The sequence below is a fragment of the Rhinolophus hipposideros genome (assembly GCF_964194185.1).
Source record: "Rhinolophus hipposideros genome assembly, chromosome: 13".
Classification (NCBI taxonomy): domain Eukaryota; kingdom Metazoa; phylum Chordata; class Mammalia; order Chiroptera; family Rhinolophidae; genus Rhinolophus; species Rhinolophus hipposideros.
This window is the reverse complement of record NC_138059.1, coordinates 46,253,623-46,278,249: the sequence shown is the minus strand read 5'-3', so window position 1 is coordinate 46,278,249 and position 24,627 is coordinate 46,253,623. Positions and strand designations below refer to the sequence as shown.

Below are 24,627 nucleotides of genomic sequence, written 5' to 3'. Positions count from 1 at the left end.
TTCAAAAAAGAATTATCACCTATTCTCCTCAAGCTCTTCCAAAAAATCCAGAAGGAAGAAAGACTCCCAAACACTTTTTACAAAGCCACTATCACCCTGATCCCAAAAGCAGACAAAGACACCACAAAAAAAGAAAACTACAGCTCTTTTCCTGCCGCAGCGGAGGAGCGCGGAGGCAGACGCATGGGTGCGTTCAAGATTCGGCTCCACCCGTAACCCACCGCCATGGCGGAGGAAGGCATTGCTGCTGGAGGTGTAATGGACGTCAACACTGCTTTACAAGAGGTGCTGAAGACCGCCCTCACCAACGATGACCTAGCACGTGGAATACGAGAAGCTGCCAAAGCCTTAGACAAGCGGCAAGCCCATCTTTGTGTGCTTTCATCCAACTGCGATGAACCTATGTACGTCAAGTTGGTGGAGGCCCTCAGTGCTGAACACCAAGTCAATCTAATTAAGGTTGATGACAACAAGAAACTAGGGGAATGGGTAGGTCTCTGTAAAATCGACAGAGAGGGAAAGCCCCGTAAAGTGCTTGGTTGCAATTGTGTGGTGATTAAGGATTATGGCAAAGAGTCGCAGCCCAAGGATGTCATCGAGGAGTACTTCAAATGCAAGAAATGATCAAATAAACGTGCCTTTTGTTTTTCAAAAAAAAAAAAAGAAGAAAAGAAAACTACAGGCCGATATCTCTAATGAACATAGATGCAAAAATTCTCAACAAAATATTAGCGAACAGAATTCAGCAATACATTAAAAAGATCATACAACATGATCAAGTGGGATTCATCCCAGGTATGCATGGGTAGTTCAACATCCGCAAATCAATTAATGTGATACACCACATTAACAAAATGAAAAATAAAAATCACATGATCATATCAATAGATGCAGAAAAAGCATTTGATAAAATAGAGCAACCTTTTATGATAAAAACCCTTAAGAAAGTAGGAATCGAGGGATCATATCTTAACATAATAAATGCCATATATGACAAACCCACATATAACATCGTACTCAATGGGGAAAAGCTAAAACCATTCCCCCTAAGAGCAGGAACAAGACAAGGTTGCCCACTTTCTCCACTTCTATTCAACATGGTGCTGGAAGTTCTAGCCACAGCAATCAGACAAGAGAAAGAAATAAAAGGCATCCAAATTGGTAAGGAGGAAGTAAAATTATCACTATATGCAGATGATATGACACTATATATAGAGAACGCTAAAGACTCCACCAAGAAAATATTAGAACTGATAGATGAATTTAGTAAAGTAGCAGGATATAAAATTAATATTCAGAAATCAGTTGCATTTGTATACACCAATGATAAAATATCAGAAGGAGAAATTAAAAAAACAATTCCATTTACAATTGCTCCAAAGACTATAAAACATCTGGGAATAAATCTAACCAAGATGTAAAAGATCTGTACTCCGAAAATTATACGACACTGAAGAAAGAAATGAAAGAAGACATAAATAGATGGAAACACATTCCATGTTCATGGATAGGAAGAATTAATATAGTTAAAATGTCCATACTGCCTAAGGCAATATACATATTCAATGCAATTCCTATCAAACTACCAACAACGTTTTTCACAGAAATAGAACATATAATCATGAAATTGATATGGGACCATAAAAGACCCCGGATAGCCTCAGCAATCTTGAGAAATAAAAACAAAGTGGGAGGTGTAACGATACCTGATTTCAAACTATACTACAAGGATACAGTAATCAAAACAGCATGGTACTGGCATAAAAATAGACACATAGATGAATGGAACAGAATAGAGAGTCCAGAAGTAAATCTATGCCTATATGTCCATCTAATCTATGACAATGGAAGCAAGAATGTACGATGGGGTACAGACAGTCTGTTCAATAAGTGGTGTTGGGAAACCTGGACAGACACATGCAAGAAAATGAAGCTGGAGCACCTCCTTACACCATATACAAAAACAAATTCAAAATGGCTTAAAGACTTAAATGTAAGATCTGAAACCATAAAATATCTAGAAGAAAATATAGGAAGAAACTTCATGGACATTACCCGGAGTAAGATTTTCACTGATATATCCCCTCCCGCGAGGGAAGTAAGAGAAAAAATAAACATGGGGGATTACATCAAACTAAAAAGTTTTTTCACAGCCAAGGAAACCATCAATAAAACAAAAAGGGATCCTACTGTATGGGAAAAGATATTTGCCAATGATATATCTGATAAGGGATTAATATCACAAATCTGTAAAAAACTCACTCAACTCAACTCCAAAAAAACAAACAACCCAATTAAAAAATGGGCAGAGGACTTGAGGAGACATTTTTCTAAAAAGGACATACAGAAGGCAAGCAGACATATGAAGAAATGCTCAACCTCACTAACCATCAGAGAAATGCAAATAAAAACCAAAATGAGATACCACCTCACTCCAGTCAAAATGGCTATCATCAATAAATCAACAAACAACAAATGCTGGCGTGGATGTGGAGAAAAGGGAACGCTAGTGCACTGTTGGTGGGATTGCAGATTAGTGCAGCCACTATGGAAAACAGTATGGAGGTATCTCAGAAATCTGAAAATGGAACTACCCTATGATCCAGTAATTCCACTCCTAGGCATCTACCCGGAGAAATCCAAAACTCCAATTCAAAAATCTGTATGCACTCCTATGTTTATTGCAGCACTTTACACAATAGCCAAGATATGGAAACAACCGAAATGCCCATCGGTAGATGACTGGATTAAGAAGCTGTGGTACATTTATACAATGGAGTATTATGTAGCCATAAAGAAGAAAGAAATCTTATCATTTGCAGCAACATGGATGGATCTAGAGAACATTATGTTAAGTGAAATAAGTCAGAAAGAGAAACACAAGTACCATATGATCTCACTTATATATGGAATCTAAAGAAAAGACTATGTGAATGAACTAATCAGAAACAGTTTTGGGGACACAAAGAAAAAACCGAGAGTTGTTAGATGGGTGTGGGGGGGGGGTTTGGGGATAAAGGGAAAGGTGAAGGGATTTGGAAGCAGCTGGTAACCACAAGATGGCCTCAGGGTTTTTTTGAAAATTAATTTGGGGAAGGTATTCAATAATGTTGTAAAGATTTTGTTGGGTATCCGATGGACATGCATCCTATTTGGGAGACCACCTCAGGGATACTGTGGATACCTGATCATGACATTGTACACCAGAAGCTAAACATTAATGAATGCCAACTATAATTTTATAAATATAATGTGATGGCTCGGTGTGAGGACGAAGGTATAGTGGATGGGGGGAGGGGGGTTCACAGTGTGAGGGATATAAATGATGAACGTCTAAGTATTACCTTGTCTTGTACAGCTGAAACTAATAAATAAATAAATAAATAAATAAATAAATTTAAAAAAAAAAAAGAAAGAAAATATAGGAAGAAACTTCATGGACATTACCCGGAGTAAGATTTTCACTGATATATCCTCTCGCGCGAGGGAAGTAAGAGAAAAAATAAACATGTGGGATTACATCAAACTAAAAAGTTTTTTCACAGCAAAGGAAACCATCAATAAAACCAAAAGGGATCCTACTAAATGAGAAAAGATATTTGCAATGATATATCTGATTAGGGATTAATATCACAAATCTATAAATAACTTACTCAACTCAACTCCAAAAAAACAACAACCCAATTGAAAAATGGGCAGAGGACTTGAGGAGACATTTTTCTAAAAAGGACATACAGAAGGCAAGCAGACATATGAAGAAATGCTCAACCTCACTAACCATCAGAGAAATGCAAATAAAAACCAAAATGAGATACCACCTCACCCCAGTCAAAATGGCTATCATCAATAAATCAACAAACAACAAATGCTGGCGTGGATGTGGAGAAAAGGGAACGCTAGTGCACTGTTGGTGGGATTGCAGATTAGTGCAGCCACTATGGAAAACACTTTGGAGGTATCTCAGGAATCTGAAAATGGAACTACCCTATGATCCAGTAATTCCACTCCTAGGCATCTACCCGGAGAAATCCAAAACTCCAATTCAAAAATCTATATGCACTCCTATGTTTATTGCAGCACTTTACACAATAGCCAAGATATGGAAACAACCGAAATGCCCATCGGTAGATGACTGGATTAAGAAGCTGTGGTACATTTATACAATGCAGTATTACGCAGCCATAAAGAAAAAAGAAATCTTATCATTTGCAACAACCTGGATGGACTAGAGAACATTACGTTAAGTGAAATAAGTCAGAGAGAGAAAGACAAGCACCATATGATCTCACTTATATGCGGAATCAAAAGAAAAGAATATGTGTATGAACTAATCAGAAACAGTTTTGGAAACACAAAAAACCGAGAGTTGTTAGATGGGCGGGGGGGAGGGGGTTGGGGATGGAGGGAAAGGTGAAGGGATTGGGGGCGGCTGGTGACCACAGGATGGCCTCAGGGTTTTTTGAGAATTACTTTGGGGAACTTATTCAATAGTCTTTGGGGATTTTGTTGGGTGTCCGATGGACATGTGTCCTGTTTGGGACACCACCTCAGGGATGCTGTGGATGCCTGGTCATGGCATTGTACACCAGAGGCTGGACATTAATGAATGCCAACTATAATTTTATGTGTATAATGTGATGGCTCGGGGTGGTTGTGGATGGGGGGAGGGGGGTTCACGGTGTGAGGGATGTAAAAAAAATAAAATAAAATAAAATAAAAAATAAACAAAAACGTCTTATACTTTTCAGCATAAAATCCTTCACATCCTTGGTTAAGTTTATTTCTAGGTATTTTATTCTTTTTTGCTGCAATTGCAAAGGGAATTGTTTTTTGTATTTCTTTTTCTGAGATTTCATTGTTAGAATCTAGAAATGCAGTGGACTTTTGTACGTTGATTTTTTAGCCAGCAACTTTATTTTATTCGTTGATTGTTTCTAATAGCTTTTTGGTGGAGTCTATAGGGTTTTCTACGTATAGCATCATGTCATCTGCAAAGAGTGATAATTTAACTTCTTCATTCCCAATTTGGATGCCTTTTATTTCTTTCAGTTCCCTGATTGCGCTGGCAAGGACTTCCAACACTATGTTGAACATCAGAGGTGATAGGGGACAGCCCTGTCGTGTTCCTGAACGTAGAGCAAAGGACTTCAGTTTCTCACCATTCATTGTGAGATTAGCTGTGTGCTTGTCATATATGGCCTTTATTATGTTAAGGTATTTTCCTTCTATACCTATTTTATTAAGTGTTTTAATCACAAATGCATGTTTTATCTTGTCAAATGTTTTTTCTGCATCAATTGATATGATCATATGATTTCTGTCTTTTATTTGTTTATGTGATGTATCACATTGATGGATTTGCGGATGTTGAACCATCCTTGTGCCCCGGGGATGAAACCCACTAGGTCATGGTGAATAACATTTTTAATGCATTGTTGTATTCGATTTGCTAGAATTTTGTTTAGGATATTTGCATCAGTGTTCATAAGAGATATTGGTCTGTAGTTTTCTTTTTTGTGTTGTCCTTACCAGGTTTTGGTATCAGGGTAATGTTGGCCTCATAAAATGAGTTAGGGAGTACTGTCTCTTCTTCAATTTTTTGGAAGAGTTTGAGCAGGATTGGTATTAGATCCTCTTTGAAGGTTTGGTAGAATTTTCTAGTAAAGTTATCTAGTCCTGGACTTTTGCTTTTGCGTAGGTTTTGGACGACTGATTCAATTTCATTTTGGTGATAGGTCTGTTTAGATTTTCCAGTTCTTCATGGTTCAGCCTTAGAAGGCTATATTTCTAAGAAGTTGTCTATTTCTTCTAGGTTATTGAACTCAGTGGCCTATAGTCCTTCATAGTATTCTTGGATGATCCTTTGTATTTCTGTGGTTTCTGGGATAACTTCCCCTTTTACATTTCTGATTTTGTGAATTAGTGTCTTCATTCTTTTGATCTTAGTGAGTCTAGCCAAGGGTTTGTCGATTTAGTTAATCTTTTCAAAGAACCAGCTCTTTGTCACGTTAATTTTTTCTATTGTCTTTTTGTTCTCTATTTCATTTAGTTCTGCTGATTTTTGTTATGTCCTTTCTTCTGCTGATCTTGGGTTTCACATGTTCATCTTTTTCTAGTTCTTTAAGGTGTAACATGAGGTTATTTATTTGGGATTTTTCTTGTTTCTTGAGATAGGCCTGTACTTATATAAATTTCCCTCTTAAACTTGCTGTCGCTGCAACCCAAAAATTTTGGTAGGATGTATTTTCATTGTCATTTGTTTCTATGTATATTTTGATCTCTCCTCTAATTTCTTCTTTGACCCAGTCGTTCTTTAAAAGTATGTAGTTTAATCTCCATGTATTTGTGTTTTTTCCTGCTTTCTTTTTGCAGTTGATATCCAGTTTCAAACCTTGTGATCAGAGAATATTCTTGGTATGATTTCAGTGTTTTTAAATTTGCTGAGGCTGATTTTATGTCCCAATATATGGTCTATCCTTGAGAATGTTCCATGTACACTGGAAAAAAACACATAGTCTGATGTTTTAGGATGAAGTGCTCTATAAATGTTAATTATGTCCATTTTATCTAATGTGTCATTTAAGGCTGCTATTTCGTTATTTATCTTCTGTTTGGATGGTCTATCCATAGCTGTCAATGATGTATGTAAGTCCCCAAGTATAATTGTGTTGTGGTCAATTTCTCCCTTTAGTTCTGTTAGCAGTTGCTTGGTATATTTTGGAGCTCCCTGATTGGGGGCATAAATATTGATGACTGTTATGTCTTCTTGTTGTATAGTCCCCTTTACCATTATAAAATGTCCATCTTTGTCTCTTGCTATCTTTTTCACCCTGAAGTCTCTTTCATCTGATATCAGTAAGGGTACACCTGCTTTTCTCTGGATACCATTTGCTTGCAGTGTCAATTTCTGCCCTTTTACTTTGAGTCTATGCTTGTCCTTGTAGCTGAGATGTGTCTCTTGGAGACAGCATGTGGTTGGGTTTAGTTTTTTGATCCAATCTGCTACTCTGTGCCTTTTTATTGGTGAGTTCAGTCCATTTACATTTAGGGTGATTACTGATATGTGAGGATTTCCTGTCATTCTATCTTTAGATTTCTGGTAACGATGTGTCTCCATTATTTCTGTGTGGTGGTATACTATGATGTTTCCCCCTCGTTCTTCTTTTATTACAGTATATATTTCAGTTCTGGATTTTTTTTTGAGTGTTTACCCTTAAGTTTAAGTGAAAGAAAGTTTGCTATTTAGAGTATTTAGAGTATTTAGAGTATTCTGCAGCTCGCTTACTTTCTCCATTCCCATATTCCAGTTCAGGCCTTTACTCTCCCCTTTATGTGTTGCCACAAATTGTCCTTGTGGATGGTGGTCGAATAGCCTCCTTTAGTATTTCTTGTAATGCTGGTCGTGTATTAGAAAATTCCCTCAGCTTCCGTATATCAGGAAATGTCTTTATTCCTCCCTCATATCTAAAAAACATCTCTGCTGAATATATTATTCTTGGCTCATAATTTCTCTCTTTCAATAGTTTGATTATTTTGTCCCACTGCCTCCTGGCTTGTAGAGTTCTGCTGAAAAATCTGATGATAATCTAATGGGCTTTCCTTTGTAGGTTACCGTCTTCTTTTCCCTGGCTGCCTTGAGGGTTATTTCTTTGTCGTTGATTTTAGACAGCTTCAATACAATGTACCTTGGAGAAGGCCTGTTGGGATTGAGGGAATTAGGTGTTCTATTGGCTTCTTGGATTCAAGGATACAGTTCTGTTCACAAGTTTGAGATGTTCTCATCAACAATTTGTTTGAATATATTATCTGTTCCCTTCTCTCTTTCTTCTCCTTCTGGTATGCCCATTATTCTTATATTGCTCTTTCTGATAGAGTCAGAAAGTTCTTGTAGAGTTCTTTCATTTCTTTGAAGTCTCAAGTCTCTTTCTTCTTCCATCTGTGTAATTTCCAGGTTTCTATCTTCGATGTCACTGATTCTTTCCTCCCTCTGGTCAACTCTACTACCTAAGCTGGTTATTTCATTCTTAATTTCTTCTATTGAGTTCTTAATCTTCAGAAATTCCATTTGGTTCTGTTTTACAATTTCAGTCTCTTTCGTAAAATGCTCTGTTATTCTTTGATTGCGTTTCTGAGTTCACTAAATTGCCTCTCTGTGTTTTCTTGCATTTTGTTCAGTTTTTTCAGAACTGCAATCTTGAATTCTCTGTCATTTAAGTCACATATTTCCATATCTTTAAGTTCCTTTTCTGGAGACTTTTCACTTTCTTTCTGAGCTGTTTTGTTGCCTTGGCAATTCATGGCAATTACTGATTTATTATTTCTCTTCATAGACATCTACATGAGTGGCTTCTGCAACATGTGGATAGGAAGAGGTCATTCTTTTGTTTTCTAATACTTGTTCACAGAATGTTTTATTTTCTCTCTGCTTGCAGCCTATTTTTCCTCTCTCACACGGTAGTGCTATGTTTTCTCTGCACTATTCCAGTTTCTCACACAATGGGGGGTATTCCCTGGGAAACGGAGTTCTCCTCTGTTAACAGTTTGCCTGGGTCACGTGGCACTGTGTCCCTGTGGGGATGCGGAGAGCTTTTGAAGTTCCAAAGCTCTTTCTGCACCAGATTCAGAGCCTGTACGTTTCAGCAGTTCTGTTTACTCATTCAGGGATCTGCCCAGATAGCTGGGGTTAGGGGCCAGGTGAGTTGTGAAAGGTGGCCCAGAGCAATAGAGGGAACCACCACCACAGCCAGTCCCGCTTCCACAGCTCCCTCCCCTTCGCCGGAACTAGTTGGGCTGCAAATCTGTGTCTGCGGTCCACAGTTCTCAGAACAGCAAATATTCCGTTCTTTTGATCTGACACTGCTACTGTTCCGCTTCCAGCACTGCGCTGGTGTGTGGAGTGAACTCTGGGAAGGTAGGGAGGGGGTGATTAGTCTCAGTGCCTAAGGCTTCCATTATTTACTTGGCAGTGAGGGCTTAAACCACTGTTTTCAGCCTTCTTCCCTCAGTCTTTTCTCCGAGGTCTCTGCCGTGAGCGTTGGGTTCAGCCATGTTATATGCTGCCCCCTCAGCCCTGTGGGCCATAAACAGAGCCCTAGCAATCCGAGTTTTTCCCTCTCTTGCAGCTGCGGTAGTTCCAGGATGCAGCAAGCTCGGAGCACTGAGCTAGGTCTGCTTCCTGCGCCCGCGCTGCTGTCTCTCCACACTTCTCCCTTCCCTCCTCCCCCACTTGTGCGATTCTCCCACCTTGAGGTGAATTCAGTAGTGGGCCTCTTCGTCTTGCCTGTCTGCTGTGCAGGGAATACTTTGTGGAGTTATTGTTGTTCGATTAGTTGTAAATCCAAGGGAGTTTTATAGAGGCTCACCTCATGCCGCCATTTTGATTGATAGTCCAAGGAATATGGAGATATTAATCACCTCAAAGAATTCATTTGGTGCATTTGCAAGCAAGATCTCCCTCTCTTATCTTCTGGCAGATGAAATAAGTTAAAGAAAAAACTTTGTAAATGCAAATGCTAAAGAAATTATATACTTTCCTCTCAGGCCCTATCTGTCCATTTCAGTGGGAATTTCTTATGGCAGGATGTATTTTAGAACGTCTCTCCTGTGAAGGGTATTTGCAAGAGCCACACTAGATAATGGATGGAAGTCCACAATTGGGCCTTGAATTTCACAGAAAACTATCAGTGTTTTCAGAGTTTTGCTTTTCAATTTACCAAACACCTACAGAGGAGAAGCATTATGTACACACCCTGTACTAGGGCATCTATGCTTCCCACAGGCAGTTTGAGACCCAGTTAAAGTTTCCTCAGAGCAAAATTAAGTGACAGATCAAATGCAGCCCTCACCATGCCCATCCTTCTGAAGAGTCCAGCATCTAGACCTTTGTATGGCTTACTGAAAGAATGTGCTCTTGACCAGCACATGCTCCAGAGCCAGATGTGCGAGTGCTTTGTACATTATTCCACCTCTGTGGCCTTGGTTTCCTTTTCTGCAACTATTTTTTAATTTTGAACATTTTTTTTGAATTTTAAACATAATCTATTTTGAGTCAAGGAGAGTGCTTTGGGCTGAATTGTATGCCCCAAAATTCAAATGTTGAAGCCCTAACTCCGAATGTGACTGTATTTGGAGATAAAGCTGTTAGGAGGTAATTAAGGTTAAATGAAGTTATAAAGGTCAGGTCCTAACCTGATAGGATTGGTGGCCATGTGAGAAAAGGAATAGAGGGAGATCTTGCCTCTACATGCATGGAGGAAAGGCCACGTGAGGATACGTTGAGAAGGCAGCTATCTGCAAGCCAGGAAGAGAGCCATCGCCAGAAATTCAATTGGCCAACACCTTAATCTTGGACTTCCAAACCTTCAGAACTGAGAAATAAATGTCTATTGTTTAAGCTACCCAGTCTGTGGGATTTTGTTATAGCAGCCTTATCTGACTTATAGAGTGAGGTTTAACTGAGAACTTTAGGCAAAGCTCCCACCTCAAAGTAGATATTCTATAAAAGTTAGCTTTCTTTCCCAAAGCACAGTTTTGTGAGTGTGATTTAACTTGGCTTTGATAAATCAAGATCATGTAATGCCTTAGAATGTTGTTCTGAATAAGAAATCTCCATATACTAGGAAAGAAACTATAGAATGTGTTGGAGATACTGGTGGTTGGACTCTCTGAGAAAACAAATTTCTCTTTGTTTTACCAATAAAATCCCATTCTGCTTTTCTGCTATAGACAAAGAGGTGTAATTCTATTAAGTCAAAGATATTTTTCAATTAGAATAAAAGCTACATTTTCTTAAACAAGAATCCTATAGGCAGATGTGTATCTAACTTCTTCCTAGTGAATGTTCTCAACATCAATAGTCTTTTTATAAAGTTATTGTTGAAAGAGTTATTAGTTTGTTGCACCTCCAAGGGCTGGCCAAAGCAACAGTGTGAAATGGCCAAAGTTTGCCCTTTGTTCTTAGCCAGCTCAGAGTTGCTCCTTTCAGGCAGTCCATCTCCTTGGCCCCTCTCCTCCTTCCCTCTGGCACCTAATCTTATGAAAACGATGTGACATATTAACCAAAATTTAGAAATCACTGATATTTAAGGAGTTTGGCACTTCCATATGGGGAGCTTCCACTTTCATAAGCAATACATTCTTAAGAAAAATAAAAACCTGATGACATTACAGAAATGGCAGCATGAGGTGAGCCTCTTGAAATCTGAAATCTCCCCTGCAAATTACAACAAATTAAACAGCGATAATTCCACAAAGGACTCACCACCTCTCACAACAGACCCCGCCCCATCCCCCATTTACCTGGGCAGATCTTTGCAGGAGTAAACAGAGCCACTGAAAAACATAGGCTCTGAAACTGGTGAAGGAAGAGCTTCAAAACTTCACAAGCTCTCCACATTCCCCCCACAGAGACCATGCCCTGAGACCCAGATAACCTGCACACAGAGGAGAAAGCCACCTACCAGAGAATCACCCCATTGTGTGAGAAGATGGAACACTGCAGAGAAAATATAACACTACATCATGAGAGAGAATAAAAGTCTGCAGCAGGAGAGAAAATAAAACACTACACCAACATCTTCTGGAAAGAAAAAGAAAGACATCTTCCTATCGACCTGTTGCAGAACCCACTCCTGTAGATGCTTAGGAAGAGAAATAATAATTCATTAATTGCTATGAATAACCAAGGTAACAGGGCAGTTCAGAAAGAAAATAGAAAGTCTCCAGAAAATGAACTTAAAGACATGGAAATATGTGACTGCAGGGAAGATGTTGAGGAAAACTTGCCTTCATTGGTTGATGTGAGCTTTTGTCTATTAGCTTTTATCTGTTCCTGTATGTGAGGTGATTTCTGAGCTGTGATCAGGGGTTGAGTAAATTCCCTCTTTGGTTTCATTTTCCTGAGCAGACGAGATATGAGATGATGTTCCTTTCTAGGTCTCATTCTCCCAAGCAGGGGAGATATGGGATGAGGTTCCTTTTCTGTCTTTCTTTGGTCTCATTCTCCCGAGCAGGGGTGACATGAGATGAGGTTCTCTGTTTGGTCTCATTCTCTAGAGTAGGGGAGATATGAGATGATGTTTGTTGTTCTGTCCGTGTTGTGAGGTGATGGTTAGCTGAGGGTTAAAGAAATTCTTGATCAGGGTTTGAGAAAATTCCCTCTTTGTTCTGTTTCGTGCACATTAGCAAATGAAGTGAAAAATTAGCTAAGTTATATCAGGGCGAAGTAACAGGCATGTTGCCAGATTTTGGAACCTGGTGGTCCCAAGCAAGAACAGTCGGTATTGCTTGTCCAGATAAATTGGCCCTTTGGCCGGATGGACAACATTCATATCAATAACTGCTGGACACTCCCGAAACTGGCCATTCCTTGAGAGGGGAGGCAGGAATATAAAACTTGGCTCTGGGATGCATCTAAAGAGATATATAAGACAGACCTCAGGTGGATTGATATGGATTGACTGCTGTTTCGAGAAATTATTATTTAGAAAATTTGCTCTTTCAGGATTGGATTGTTTCAGAGCAACAGATCAGAACTTGCCTCAATGGACAGTAGAGACTTTTTTTATTGGTGAGTTGTCATCATTCTAGCATCTTTGGGAACTTGTATATAACTTGCAGCTTGCAGTATCAGAAGACTTCCCAACTTCCAACAACTACAACTACAACAACAATGCCAACAGCAGCAGCATTCTTGGGAACTAACAAGCAGTGGTGTGGGAGATGCCTGAGTTTCTCTCAGCTACAGACCTGGCAAGGCTTTGATTTATGACTTTTCCAGCGCTGTTCCCCACGCTGGTTTTTGTGATCTTTTGGCATCTACTGTAATAGTTACTATCCTATAGAGCAGGGGTGTCCAAACTGAGGCCTGCGGGCCAACTGTGGCCCGCAATCCATTTTTTTATTGGCCCGCAGCAAATTCCAAAAATATATTTAGTTTACTTAAATAAACTAAGTAACTATTTAGTTTACTTAATAAACTAAGGTGAGGCAATACGTACTTCACCTCGAGTGAGTGGCCCGGCTGTTTGTGTATTTTACCTCATATGGCCCTTGGTAAAAAACGTTGAAAAAAGTTTGGACACCCCTGCTATAGAGCTTATTACTGTTTTTGGATACTCCTTACTGATGTTATTTTTGTATTTAGCCAAGTTATTTTTGATCAATAGTAAACATATGTTGGAATCTCTTAAACTTATAAGTATGTGTACTCCTTTGACATGACATTGTTGTCAATGTATATAGTTTAGTCTTAACTACCTTTACTTTCTGTCATTAGCACATTCTATGAATTGCCTTTGTTTATTGCTATTGCACATTTTAAATAAATTGATTAGACATTACTACATAAATTCATTAGCCCACTCTAGCATGTGTTCCCCCCTCCTCCTTCTTTACCCCACTTGTCATTATAGTAACTTAAATGATGGAGAATTCAAGATTGCAGATCTTAAAAAACTCAATGATTTGCAATAAAACACAGACAGGAAGTTTAATGAACTTAGAAACACAATCAAAGAATAAAATGAACATTTTACTAAAGAGATTGAAATTTTAAAAAAGAACCAAATATAATTTCTGGAGATTAAGAACTCAATAAAAGAAATGACAAATGAAATAGCCAGCTTAAGTAATAGAGCTCATGAGATAAAGGAAAGAATCTGTGACATCAAAGATAGAAATCTGGAAAGGACACAGGTGGAAGAGTGAGATTTGAGAGTTAAAAGAATGGAAAGAACTCTACAAGAATTTTCTGACTCCATCAGAAAAAGCAATATAATAATGGGCATATCAGAAGGCGAAGAAACAGAGAAGTATACAGAGACTATATTCAAACCAATAGTCGATGAGAACTTCCCAATCTTGTGGAAAGAACTGGATCCTTGAATCCAAACAGCAAACACAACACATAATTACCTCAACCTCAACAGACCTTCAAGACATATTGTATTGACTCTAAAGACAGAGGAGACGTCATAGGAATGGCGGCAGCGGGGCACATTTTCTGAGTTCTCTTCCGGATCTTATTACAAATAGGACATATAACCCAGCAAACAACTCTTTGCTCATCACGCAGAACAGCTAAGAGACTCCTAAGAGACTCGTGGAAGGATTACTTGAAGGTGCGCAAATTGGGTGAGCAGGGGAAGAAGGAAGGGAGCGGAGTGGAAACACGCGGTCTCATGGTGGAATCAGGCCTGCAGTGGCGGCTGCGGCAGCGGCGGTAAACCACAGCTCTAAAGATACAGGGAGATATAAAACACTGAGGAGTCCTTTGCTCATCACGCAGAACAGCGGGGAGACTCGTGGAGGAATTACCTGAAGGTGGGCGCTGATTGCTAGCAGGGGAGAAGGCAGGACAGCGAAGTGGAAGAACGCTCCCCCCCACCACAGCGCCCAGGACGGAGCACAGACTCGTGGAAGAGCCCAGGCCAGACGGCGACCGCTGCACGAATCTCAGGACGGAGCGGAGACTCGTGGAAGGTTTGCTTTGAGGTGCGCTAGTTGGGCAAGCGGGGGAGGAGCGAGGAGGGCAAGAGGAAGCGCGCCGCGCTCTCCCCACCCCCAAGGGTAGAGCCGCGGCCCTGCAGCTGCCCACATCAGCAGCGGCAGGTAGCTCTAGAGTCCCACGGGAGCCCACGGTACAGCGGAGAGCACAGGGTCCAGGAGGTGGGCTGTTTCCCTGCGTCCCACAGCTGATTGCTCCGCCGGAGCGGGCAGCTCCTGGGCACTAGGGCAGACAAAGAACTCAGACGCCACACCTGGGCCCCTCACCACGCTTTTCGAATCCTCCCCCCGCCCTTCCAGAGACTTAAACTGACCCCTGAACTGAGGTGTAGTGTCAGATTACACAGGGGCGTCTGTGCTCAGGCGCTGGGAAGATTGGCAGCCAGCTCTGACCTTCGGAAGAGGCTGGGAGGAGGGGATTTTCGCTGGAGGAAGAGAGAGGAGACTCCCACACCCCCAGCCACCACCTTTTCAGGCCTGCGGGAGGAGTGTGATGTGGCTGGCCTGGGAGAGAGAAGACCCCTCCATCCCCAGCCCCCACCCTCTCTGGCTGGCCTGGGGCAAGGCAAGGGCAACCGCGGAAGCACTCCCTGAGATCAGCAGTAAGCTGCAGACGCAGCTCCCAGCTTTCAGCAGCTTAGAGATCTCCCGCCCGCCCCCTCCCACACACACACACAGAAGGAAGGCCCTAAGACTCAGGAGTACTGGGCACAGGGCTGGTGGAGCTACTCTCAGCGTGCATTTGTGCAGGAAAGGACAGAAACTGCACGGTCTCTCTAAAAACTGTCATTCAGACCCCTCAGCCCCTCGCATTTAAATCTACACTCCCAAATTCACTCTGGGCACCAGGTGACCAGAGCTGCCTGCGCAATAGTCAGGGAACTCTTTGGCACAGTGGAGGACAACCTGGAGATTACTTGGTGGGCTTAAGCCAAGACTGGTGCTGCTTTCTGTTTTGCTTTGCTTGGTGGTTTTTTTTTTTTTCTGCTGGTTGTGATTTGCTTTGTTCTGCCTTTATTTCTTTGATATCTTTGCTTATGTTGAGTGGGGATTGTCGGTTGTATTTTACATGTGAATGTACTTAATCTGTTTTCTTTGTTGTTGTTGTTGTTGTTGTACTTGGTAACTTGATTTGTGCTGAAACTGCCCTAACAGGGCCCAGCTAAAGAGGCACAAGATCCAACACATACAGAAGCCAACTCTGGACCAAACCAGAGTACTACTGGGTTTGACCAACAAGTCACACACCAAGAGGGAATTCTCTGAAGGCACAAGAGCCCATAGAGGCCAAACCTCATTTAAATGGCCAACCCTCACCCAGCAGAACACCCTGCGGTGGGCAGAGCCAAGTTTCACAACTAGACGGCCTAGGAGTTAAACCCACCTACTCACAAGCAAAAAGCAATTAAAGTTCTTCTTGAACAGGACAATATACTAAACACACGAACCACCTGTGGAGCACATGCAGAGGAGAAGAACAAAGTAGTCCAAGTCAAATATAAAGGACACATACTACATAAGATAACCCAGCAAGAACTAAGAACTCTAGGGGATCTTCCTAATACATCAAAGCAAACACAGAAAGTCAGTCAGAATGGGGAGACAAAGAAACATGTCCCAAATAAAAGAACAGAAGAAACCTCCACAACTGGAACCAAATGAAGTAGAGGTAACCAACATGTCAGAGACAGAGTTCAGAACACTGGTGATAAGAATGTTTAAGGAGCTTAGAGAAGACATAAAGAAGGATGTAGAAATCATAACAAACAACCAGTTAGAACTAAAAAAGGATGTAGAAATCTTAACGAACAACAAGCTAGAACTAAAGAACACAATTACCAAAATTAAGAACTCACTTGAAGAAATGACCAGCAGGTTAGATGAAGCAGAGGATCGAATCAGCGACTTAGAAGACAAGTTAGCAGAGATCACTCAAACTGAACAAGAGAAAGAAAAAAGAATAAAAAACAATGAAGATGGGTTAAGAGACCTCTGGGATAACATCAACCGCAACAACATGCGCATCATAGGAATACTAGAAGGCGAAGAAAGGAAGCAAGGGTTTGAGAACATATTATGTCCGAAAATTTCCCTAACCTGATGAAGGATACCAACATACAAGCCCAAAAAGTGCAGAGAGTTCCAACCAGGATAAACCCAAACAGGCCCACACCAAGACACATTATAGTTAAATTGGCAAAGCTTAAAGACAAAGAGAGAATCTTAAAAGCAGCAAGAGAAAGGCAGAAGGTTATGTACAAGGGAACTCCCATAAGGCTATCAAATGACTTTTCTACAGAAACATTGAAGGCCAGGAGGGAGTGGCAGGAGATACTCAAAGTGATGGAACACAAAAGCCTACAACCTAGATTGCTTTATCCAGCAAGGCTATCATTTCAAGTTGATGGAGAGATAAAGAGCTTCCCAGAAAAGAACTAACTGAAACAATTTATTACAACCAAGCCAGCATTGCAAGAAATACTAAAAGGACTTCTGTAAATAGAAGAAAGATGAAAACAATTTACTACAAATTTAAAAACGGCAATAACTATGTACCTATCAATAATCATTTTAAATGTAAACGGATTAAATGCTCCTATCAAGAGAAATAGGGTGGCTCAGTGGATAAGGAAGCAAGACCCTTGTATATGCTGTATACAAGAGACTCATCTCAGATCAAAAGACACACACAGGCTGAAAGTGAAAGGTTGGAGTAAGATATTTCATGCAAATGAAAGCAAGAAAAAAGCTGGAGTTGCAATACTTATATCTGACAAAATAGACTTTAAAATGAAGAACGTATTAAAAGACAAAGATGGACACTATATAATAATAAAGGCATCAATCCGACAAGAGTAAACATCTATGCACCTAACATAGGCGCACCTAAATATATAAAACAGGTACTGACGGACATAAAGACAGAGATCAACAGCAACACTATCATAGTAGGGGACTTCAACACACCTCTGACAACAAGGGACAGATCCTCCAGACAGAAAATCAATATGGAAACAACAGCCTTAAATGATACTTTGGAGCAGTAATCAATAATCTCCCAACAAACAAAAGCCCTGGACCAGATGGCTTTACAGGTGAATTTTTCAAAACGTTCAAAAAAGAACTATCACCTATTCTCCTCAAGCTCTTCCAAAAAAATCCAGAAGGAAGGAAGACTCCCAAACACTTTTTACGAAGCCACTATCACCCGGATCCCAGATCCCAAAAGCAGACAAAGACACCACAAAAAAAGAAAACTACAGGCCGATATCTCTAATGAACATAGATGCAAAAATTCTCAACAAAATATTAGCGAACAGAATTCAGCAATACATTAAAAAGATCATACACCATGATCAAGTGGGATTCATCCCTGGTATGCACGGGTGGTTCAACATCCACAAATCAATTAATGTGATACACCACATTAACAAAATGAAAAATAAAAATCACATGATCATATCAATAGATGCAAAAAAAGCATTTGATAAAATACAGCAACCTTTTATGATAAAAACCCTTAAGAAAGTGGGAATAGAGGGATCATATCTTAACATAATAAAGGCCATATATGACAAACCCACATCTAACATCGTACTCAATGGGGAAAAGCTAAAATCATTCCCCCTAAGAGCAGGAACAAGACAAGGTTGCCCACTTTCTCCACTTCTATTCAACATAATGCTGGAAGTTCTAGTCACAGCAATCAGACAAGAGAAAGAAATAAAAGGCATCCAAATTGGTAAGGAAGAAGTAAAATTATCACTATATGCAGATGATATAATACTATATATATAGAGAACGCTAAAGACTCCACCAAGAAACTATTAGAACTGATAGATGAATTTAGTAAAGTAGCGGGATATAAAATTAATATTCGGAAATCAGTTGCATTTGTATACACCAATGATAAAATATCAGAAGGAGAAATTAAAAAAACAATTCCATTTACAATTGCTCCAAAGACTATAAAATATCTGGGAATAAATCTAACCAAAGATGTAAAAGATCTATACTCAGAAAATTATACGACACTGAAGAAAGAAATGAAAGTAGAAATAAGTAGATGGAAACACATTCCATGTTCATGGATAGGAAGAATTAATATAGTTAAAATGTCCATATTGCCTAAGGCAATATACGTATTCAACGCAATTCCTATCAAACTACCAACGACGTTTTTCACAGAAATAGAACATATAATCATGAAATTTATATGGGACCATAAAAGACCTCGGATAGCCTCAGCAATCTTGAGAAATAAGAACAAAGTGGGAGGTGTAACGATACCTGATTTCAAACTATACTACAAGGCTACAGTAATCAAAACAGCATGGTACTGGCATAAAAATAGACACATAGATCAATGGAACAGAATAGAGAGTCCAGAAGTAAATCCATGCCTATATGCCCATCTAATCTACGACAATGGAAGCAAGAATGTACGATGGGGTAAAGACAGTCTGTTCAATAAGTGCTGTTGGGAAACCTGGACAAACACATGCAAGAAAATGAAGCTGGAGCACCTCCTTACACCATATACAAAAATAAATTCAAAATGGCTTAAAGACTTAAATGTAAGATCTGAAACCATAAAATATCTAGAAGAAAATATAGGAAGAAACTTCATGGACATTACCCAGAGTAAGATTTTCACTGATATATCCCCTCCCGCGAGGGAAGTAAGAGGAAAAATAAACATGTGGGATTTCATCAAACTAAAAAGTTTTTTCACAGCAAAGGAAACCATCAATAAAACAAAAAGGGATCCTACTGAATGGGAAAATATTTGCCAATAAAATATCTGATAAGGGATTAATATCACAAATCTATAAATAACTTACTCAACTCAACCCCAAAAAAACAAACAACCTAATTAAAAAATGGGCAGAAGACTTGAGGGGACATTTTTCTAAAAAGGACATACAAAAGACAAGAAGACATATGAAGAAATGCTCAACCTCACTAACCATCAGAGAAATGCAAATAAAAACCAAAATGAGATACCACCTCACTCCAGTCAAAATGGCTATCATCAATAAATCAACAAACAACAAATGCTGGCGTGGATGTGGAGAAAAGGGAACGCTAGTGCACTGTTGTTGGGATTGCAGATTAGTGCAGCCACTATGGAAAACAGTTTGGAGGTATCTCAGGAATCTGAAAATGGAACTACCCTATGATCCAGTAATTCCACTCCTAGGCATCTACCCGGAGAAATCCAAAACTCCAATTCAAAAATCAGTATGCACTCCTATGTTTATTGCAGCACTTTACACAATAGCCAAGATATGGAAACAACCGAAATGCCCCATCGGTAGATGACTGGATTAAGAAGCTGTGGTACATTTATACAATGGAGTATTACGCAGCCATAAAGAAGAAAGAAATCTTATCATTAGCAACAACATGGATGGATCTAGAGAACATTATGTTAAGTGAAATAAGTCAGAAAGAGAAAGACAAGTACCATATGATCTCACTTATATGCGGAATCTAAAGAAAAGAATATGTGAATGGACTAATCAGAGACAGTTTTGAGGGCACAAAGAAAAAACCGAGAGTTGTTAGATGGGCGGGGGGGGGGGTTGGGGATAAGGGGAAAGGTGAAGGGATTAGGAAGCAGCTGGTAACCACAAGATGGCCTCAGAGTTTTCTGAAAATTAATTTGGGGAACTTATTCAATAATGTCGTAAAGATTTTGTTGGGTATCCGATGGACATGCGTCCTATTTGGGAGATCACCTCAGAGATAATGTGGATGCCTGATCATGGCATTGTACACCAGAAGCTAAACATTAATGAATGCCAACTATAATTTTATATATATAATGTGATGGCTGGGTGTGAGGTCGGAGGGATAATGGATGGGGGGAGGGGGGTTCACAGTGTGAGGGATATAAATGATGAACGTCTAAGTATTACCTTGTCTTGTACACCTGAAACTAATAAAAAAAAAGAATTAAAAAAAAGACATATTATATTGAAGCTGTCAAAATTTAACAGCAAAAAAAGAATTCTGATGGCAGCCAGGGAAGATGGTAACCTACAAAGAAAAGCCCATTAGATTATCATCAGAATTCTCAGCTCAGAACCGAACTCAGCAAAAACTCTACAAGCCAGGATGGAGTGGAATAAAATATTCAAACTACTTATAGAGAGAAATTAAGAACCAAGAGTAATATATCCAGCAGAGATATCCTTTAGATATGAAGGAGGAATAAAGACATTTCCAGACATAGAGAAAGTGAGGGAATTTTCTAACACACGACCTGCACTACAAGAAATACTGAAGGAAGCTATTTGACGTGAAACAAAAAAGGAAAAAAATAAAAAACCTTGAGTAGTATTATGAACAGACAGAGGCAGGATATGGCAACCCCTACACCAAATAGGACACTATATACTTAAAAATAACATACAGGGTAAAGAAGGGGGGAAAAAAAGAGGAAACAGGCAACTTTTTATTGCATCGCAGAACCCAACTCACAGCATAAATAGGGATAATTAGTGACAACAAAAACTTAAAAAGGGAGAGAGTAAAAGTCTTCAACTGCCAAAGTAAATGGAGAATGTAAGCATGCTGAAAAAAAAAATGGAATACTCTAAATATGAAACTTTCTTTAACACAAACTTAATGTTACCACTCAAAAGAAATCCAGAACTGAAATATGTAATGTAATAAAAGAAGAAACAGAGGGAAAAATCATAGAATAGCACCACAATGAAATAATACACAACAACAAAAAGACAATGAAACAAAGGAAACACAGACTTAACAGAAAACCAAACATAGAATGATAAGAAATCCTCATATATCAATAATCACCCTAAGAAAAAATGGACTGACCTCAACAATAGAAAGGCACAAAGTAGCAGATTGGATCAAAAAACTAAACCTAACCATATGCTGCCTCCAAAAGACACATCTCATCTACAAGGACAAATATAGACTCAAAATGAACAGCTGGAAATTGACACTCCAAGAAAATTCTATTTAGAGAAAAACAGGTGTAGCTATACTGCTTTCAGATGAACCAGACTTCAGAATAAAAGAGGTAACAAGAGACAAAGATGAACATTTCATAATGATCAAGGGGATTATAAAACAAGAAGACGTAACAGTCATCAATATTTATGCCCCCTATTAGGGAGCACTGAAATATACCAAGGAACTACTAACAGAATTGAAGGGAGAAGTTGACCAAAACACAATTTTAGTAGTGGACCTAAATACATCATTGACAGCTATGGATAGATGATCCAAACAAAAAATAAATAACGAAATAGCAGCCCTAAATGACACATTAGATGAAATGGACATAAGAGAGCACTTCATCCTAAAGCATGAGACTTACATTCTTTTCTAGTGTACAAGAAACATTATCAAGGATAGACCATATATTGGGATATAAAACAAGCCTCAGAAAATTTAAAAAGATCTGATTACAAGGCTTTGAAATTGAATATCAACTGCAAAGAGAAAACAGGAAAACCACAAATATGTGGAGATTAAACAACATGGTTTTAAAGAACGACTGGGTCAAAGAAGATAGAAGAGGAGAGATCAAAAATACATAGAAACAAATGAGAATGAAAATGCGTCCTCCCAAAATTTTTGGGCCGCAGCGAAAGCAGTTTAAAGAGGGAAATTTATATCATTACAAAACTATCTCAAGAAATAAGGAAAATCCCAGATAAACAACCTCATGTTATACCCTAAAGAACTAAAAAAAGAGGAACAATTGAAACCCAAAGTCAGGAGAAGGAAGGAAATAATAAAAATCAGAGCAGAACTAAATGAAATAGAGAACCAAAAGACCATAGAAAAAATAAATGCAACAAAGAGCTGGGTCATTCAAAAGATTTAAAAAATTGATAAACCTTGGTTAAAAAGAGAAAAGACACAAATAAACAAAATCAGAAATGAAAGAGGGGAAGTTACCACAAATGCCACAGAAATACAAAGGATCATCCAAGAATACTATGAAGGACTACATGCCACCAAATTCAATAGTCTACCCTGTTTCCCAGAAAATAAGACTTAGCAGGACAATCAGCTGTAATGCATCTTTTGTAGCAAAAATTAATATAAGACTCAGTAGTATATATTATATTATATTGTATTGTATTGTATTGTATTGTATTGTATTATATTATGATTACCCGGTCCTATATTATAGTAAAATAAGATTGGGTCTTATATTAATTTTTTGCTCCAAAGACGCATTAAAGCTAATTGTCGAGTTTGGACTGATTTTTGGAGAAACACTGTAGAAGAAATGGAAATGTTCCTAGAAACACATAGCCTTCCAAGGCTGAATCACAAAGAACTGGAAAATCTAAACAGACGGATCAACAATAAGGAAACTGAATCAGTCATCCAAAACCTTCCGGAAAGCAAAGTCCAGGACCAGATTTCTTCACTAGTGAATTCTATCAAACATTCATAGATGATCTAATACCTGTCCTACTCAAACTATTTCAAAAAATTCAAGAAGCGACAATACTCCCTAACTCATTTTATGAGGCCAACATTACCCTGATACCAAATCATGGTAAGGATAACATAAAAAAAGAAAAGTACAGACCAATATTTCTGATGAATAAAGATGCAAAAATTCTAAACAAAATTCTAGCAAATGGAATGCAACAATGCATTAAAAAGATTATAGGGCCGGCCTGGCGGCTCAGGCGGTTAGAGCTCCATGCTCCTAACTCCGAAGGCTGTCAGTTCGATTCTCACATGGACCAGTGGGCTCTCAACCACAAGGTTGCCAGTTCAATTCCTCGAGTCCCGCAAGGGATGGTGGGCTCCACCCCCTGCAACTAGCAATGGCAACTAGACCTGGAGCTGAGTTGCTCCCTCCACAACTAAGATTGAAAGGACAACAACTTGACTTGGGAAAAAAGTCCTGGAAGTACACACTGTTCCCCAATAAAATCCTGTTAAAAAAAAAAAGATTATACATCAGGACCAAGTGGGGTTGATCCCAGGGGCACAAGGAGAGTTCTACATATGCAAATTCATCAATATGATAAACCACATAAACAAAATAAAGAACAAAAATTATATGATTATGTCAATAGATGCAGAAAAAGCATTTGACAAGATACAACATCCATTTATGATTAAAACCCTTAATAAAATGGTATAGAAGGAAAATACCTTAACATAATAAAGGCCATATATGACAAACCCTCAGCTCATATAATGGTGAAAAACTGAAGCCCTTTGCTTTATATTCAGGAACATGACAGGACTGTCCCCTATCACCTCTGCTTTTCAACACACTATTGGAAGTCCTAGTCAGAGCAATCAGTTAAGAGAAAGAAATAAAAGGCATCTGAATTGGGAATGAAGAAGTTAAATTGTCACTTCTTGATGACATAATGCTACATATAAAAATCCCTAAAAACTCCACTAAAAAATATTAGAAACAATAAATAAATACAGTAATGTTGCCAGCCACAAAATCAAAGTACAAAAAAGTCCATAACATTCCTATATACTAACAATGAAATCTCAGAAGAAGAAATAGAAAAAAAATCTTTCTGCAATTGCAACAAAAAGAATAAAATACCTAGGAATAAACTTAACCAAGGATGTGAAAGACCTTTATACTGAAAACTATAAGACATTTTTAAAAGAAATTGATCAAGACACAAAGAAATGGAAAGACATTTCATGTTCACGGATTGGAAGAACCAACTTAGTTTAAAAATGGCCATATTACCCAAAGCAATGTACAGATTTAATGCAATCCCCATCAAAATCCCAATGGCATTTTTTAAAGAAATAGAACAAAAAACATGTAAGATTTGTATGGAACCACCAAAGACCCTGAATAGCCAAAGCAATCTTAAAAAAAAAAAAAAAAAAGAACAATGCTGGAGGTCTCACACTCTCTGACTTCAGGTTGTACTACAGGGCAACAATAACCAAAGCAGTATGGTATTGACAGAAAAACAGACACACAGACCAATGAAATAGAATTGAGAACCCAGAAATAAACCCACATAAATATGGACAGATAATTTTTGTCAAAAAAGTCAAAAAACATACAATGGAGAAAAGACAGCCTCTTCAATAAATGGTTCTGGGAGAATTGGAAAACCACGT

The 24,627-nt window shown here is 38.9% G+C and overlaps 1 protein-coding gene across 1 annotated transcript; it reads left to right on the top strand.

Moving 5' to 3' along the window:
* Positions 1–225: 225 nt before the first annotated feature.
* Positions 226–624, top strand: LOC308506718 (small ribosomal subunit protein eS12-like; the record flags this gene model as incomplete). The annotated part of the gene is made up of 1 exon (XM_081070572.1): positions 226–624. The coding sequence occupies one exon, from the start codon at positions 226–228 to the stop codon at positions 622–624; it is 399 nt and encodes a 132-aa protein (XP_080926698.1).
* Between the last annotated feature and the right edge of the window lie 24,003 nt (positions 625–24,627).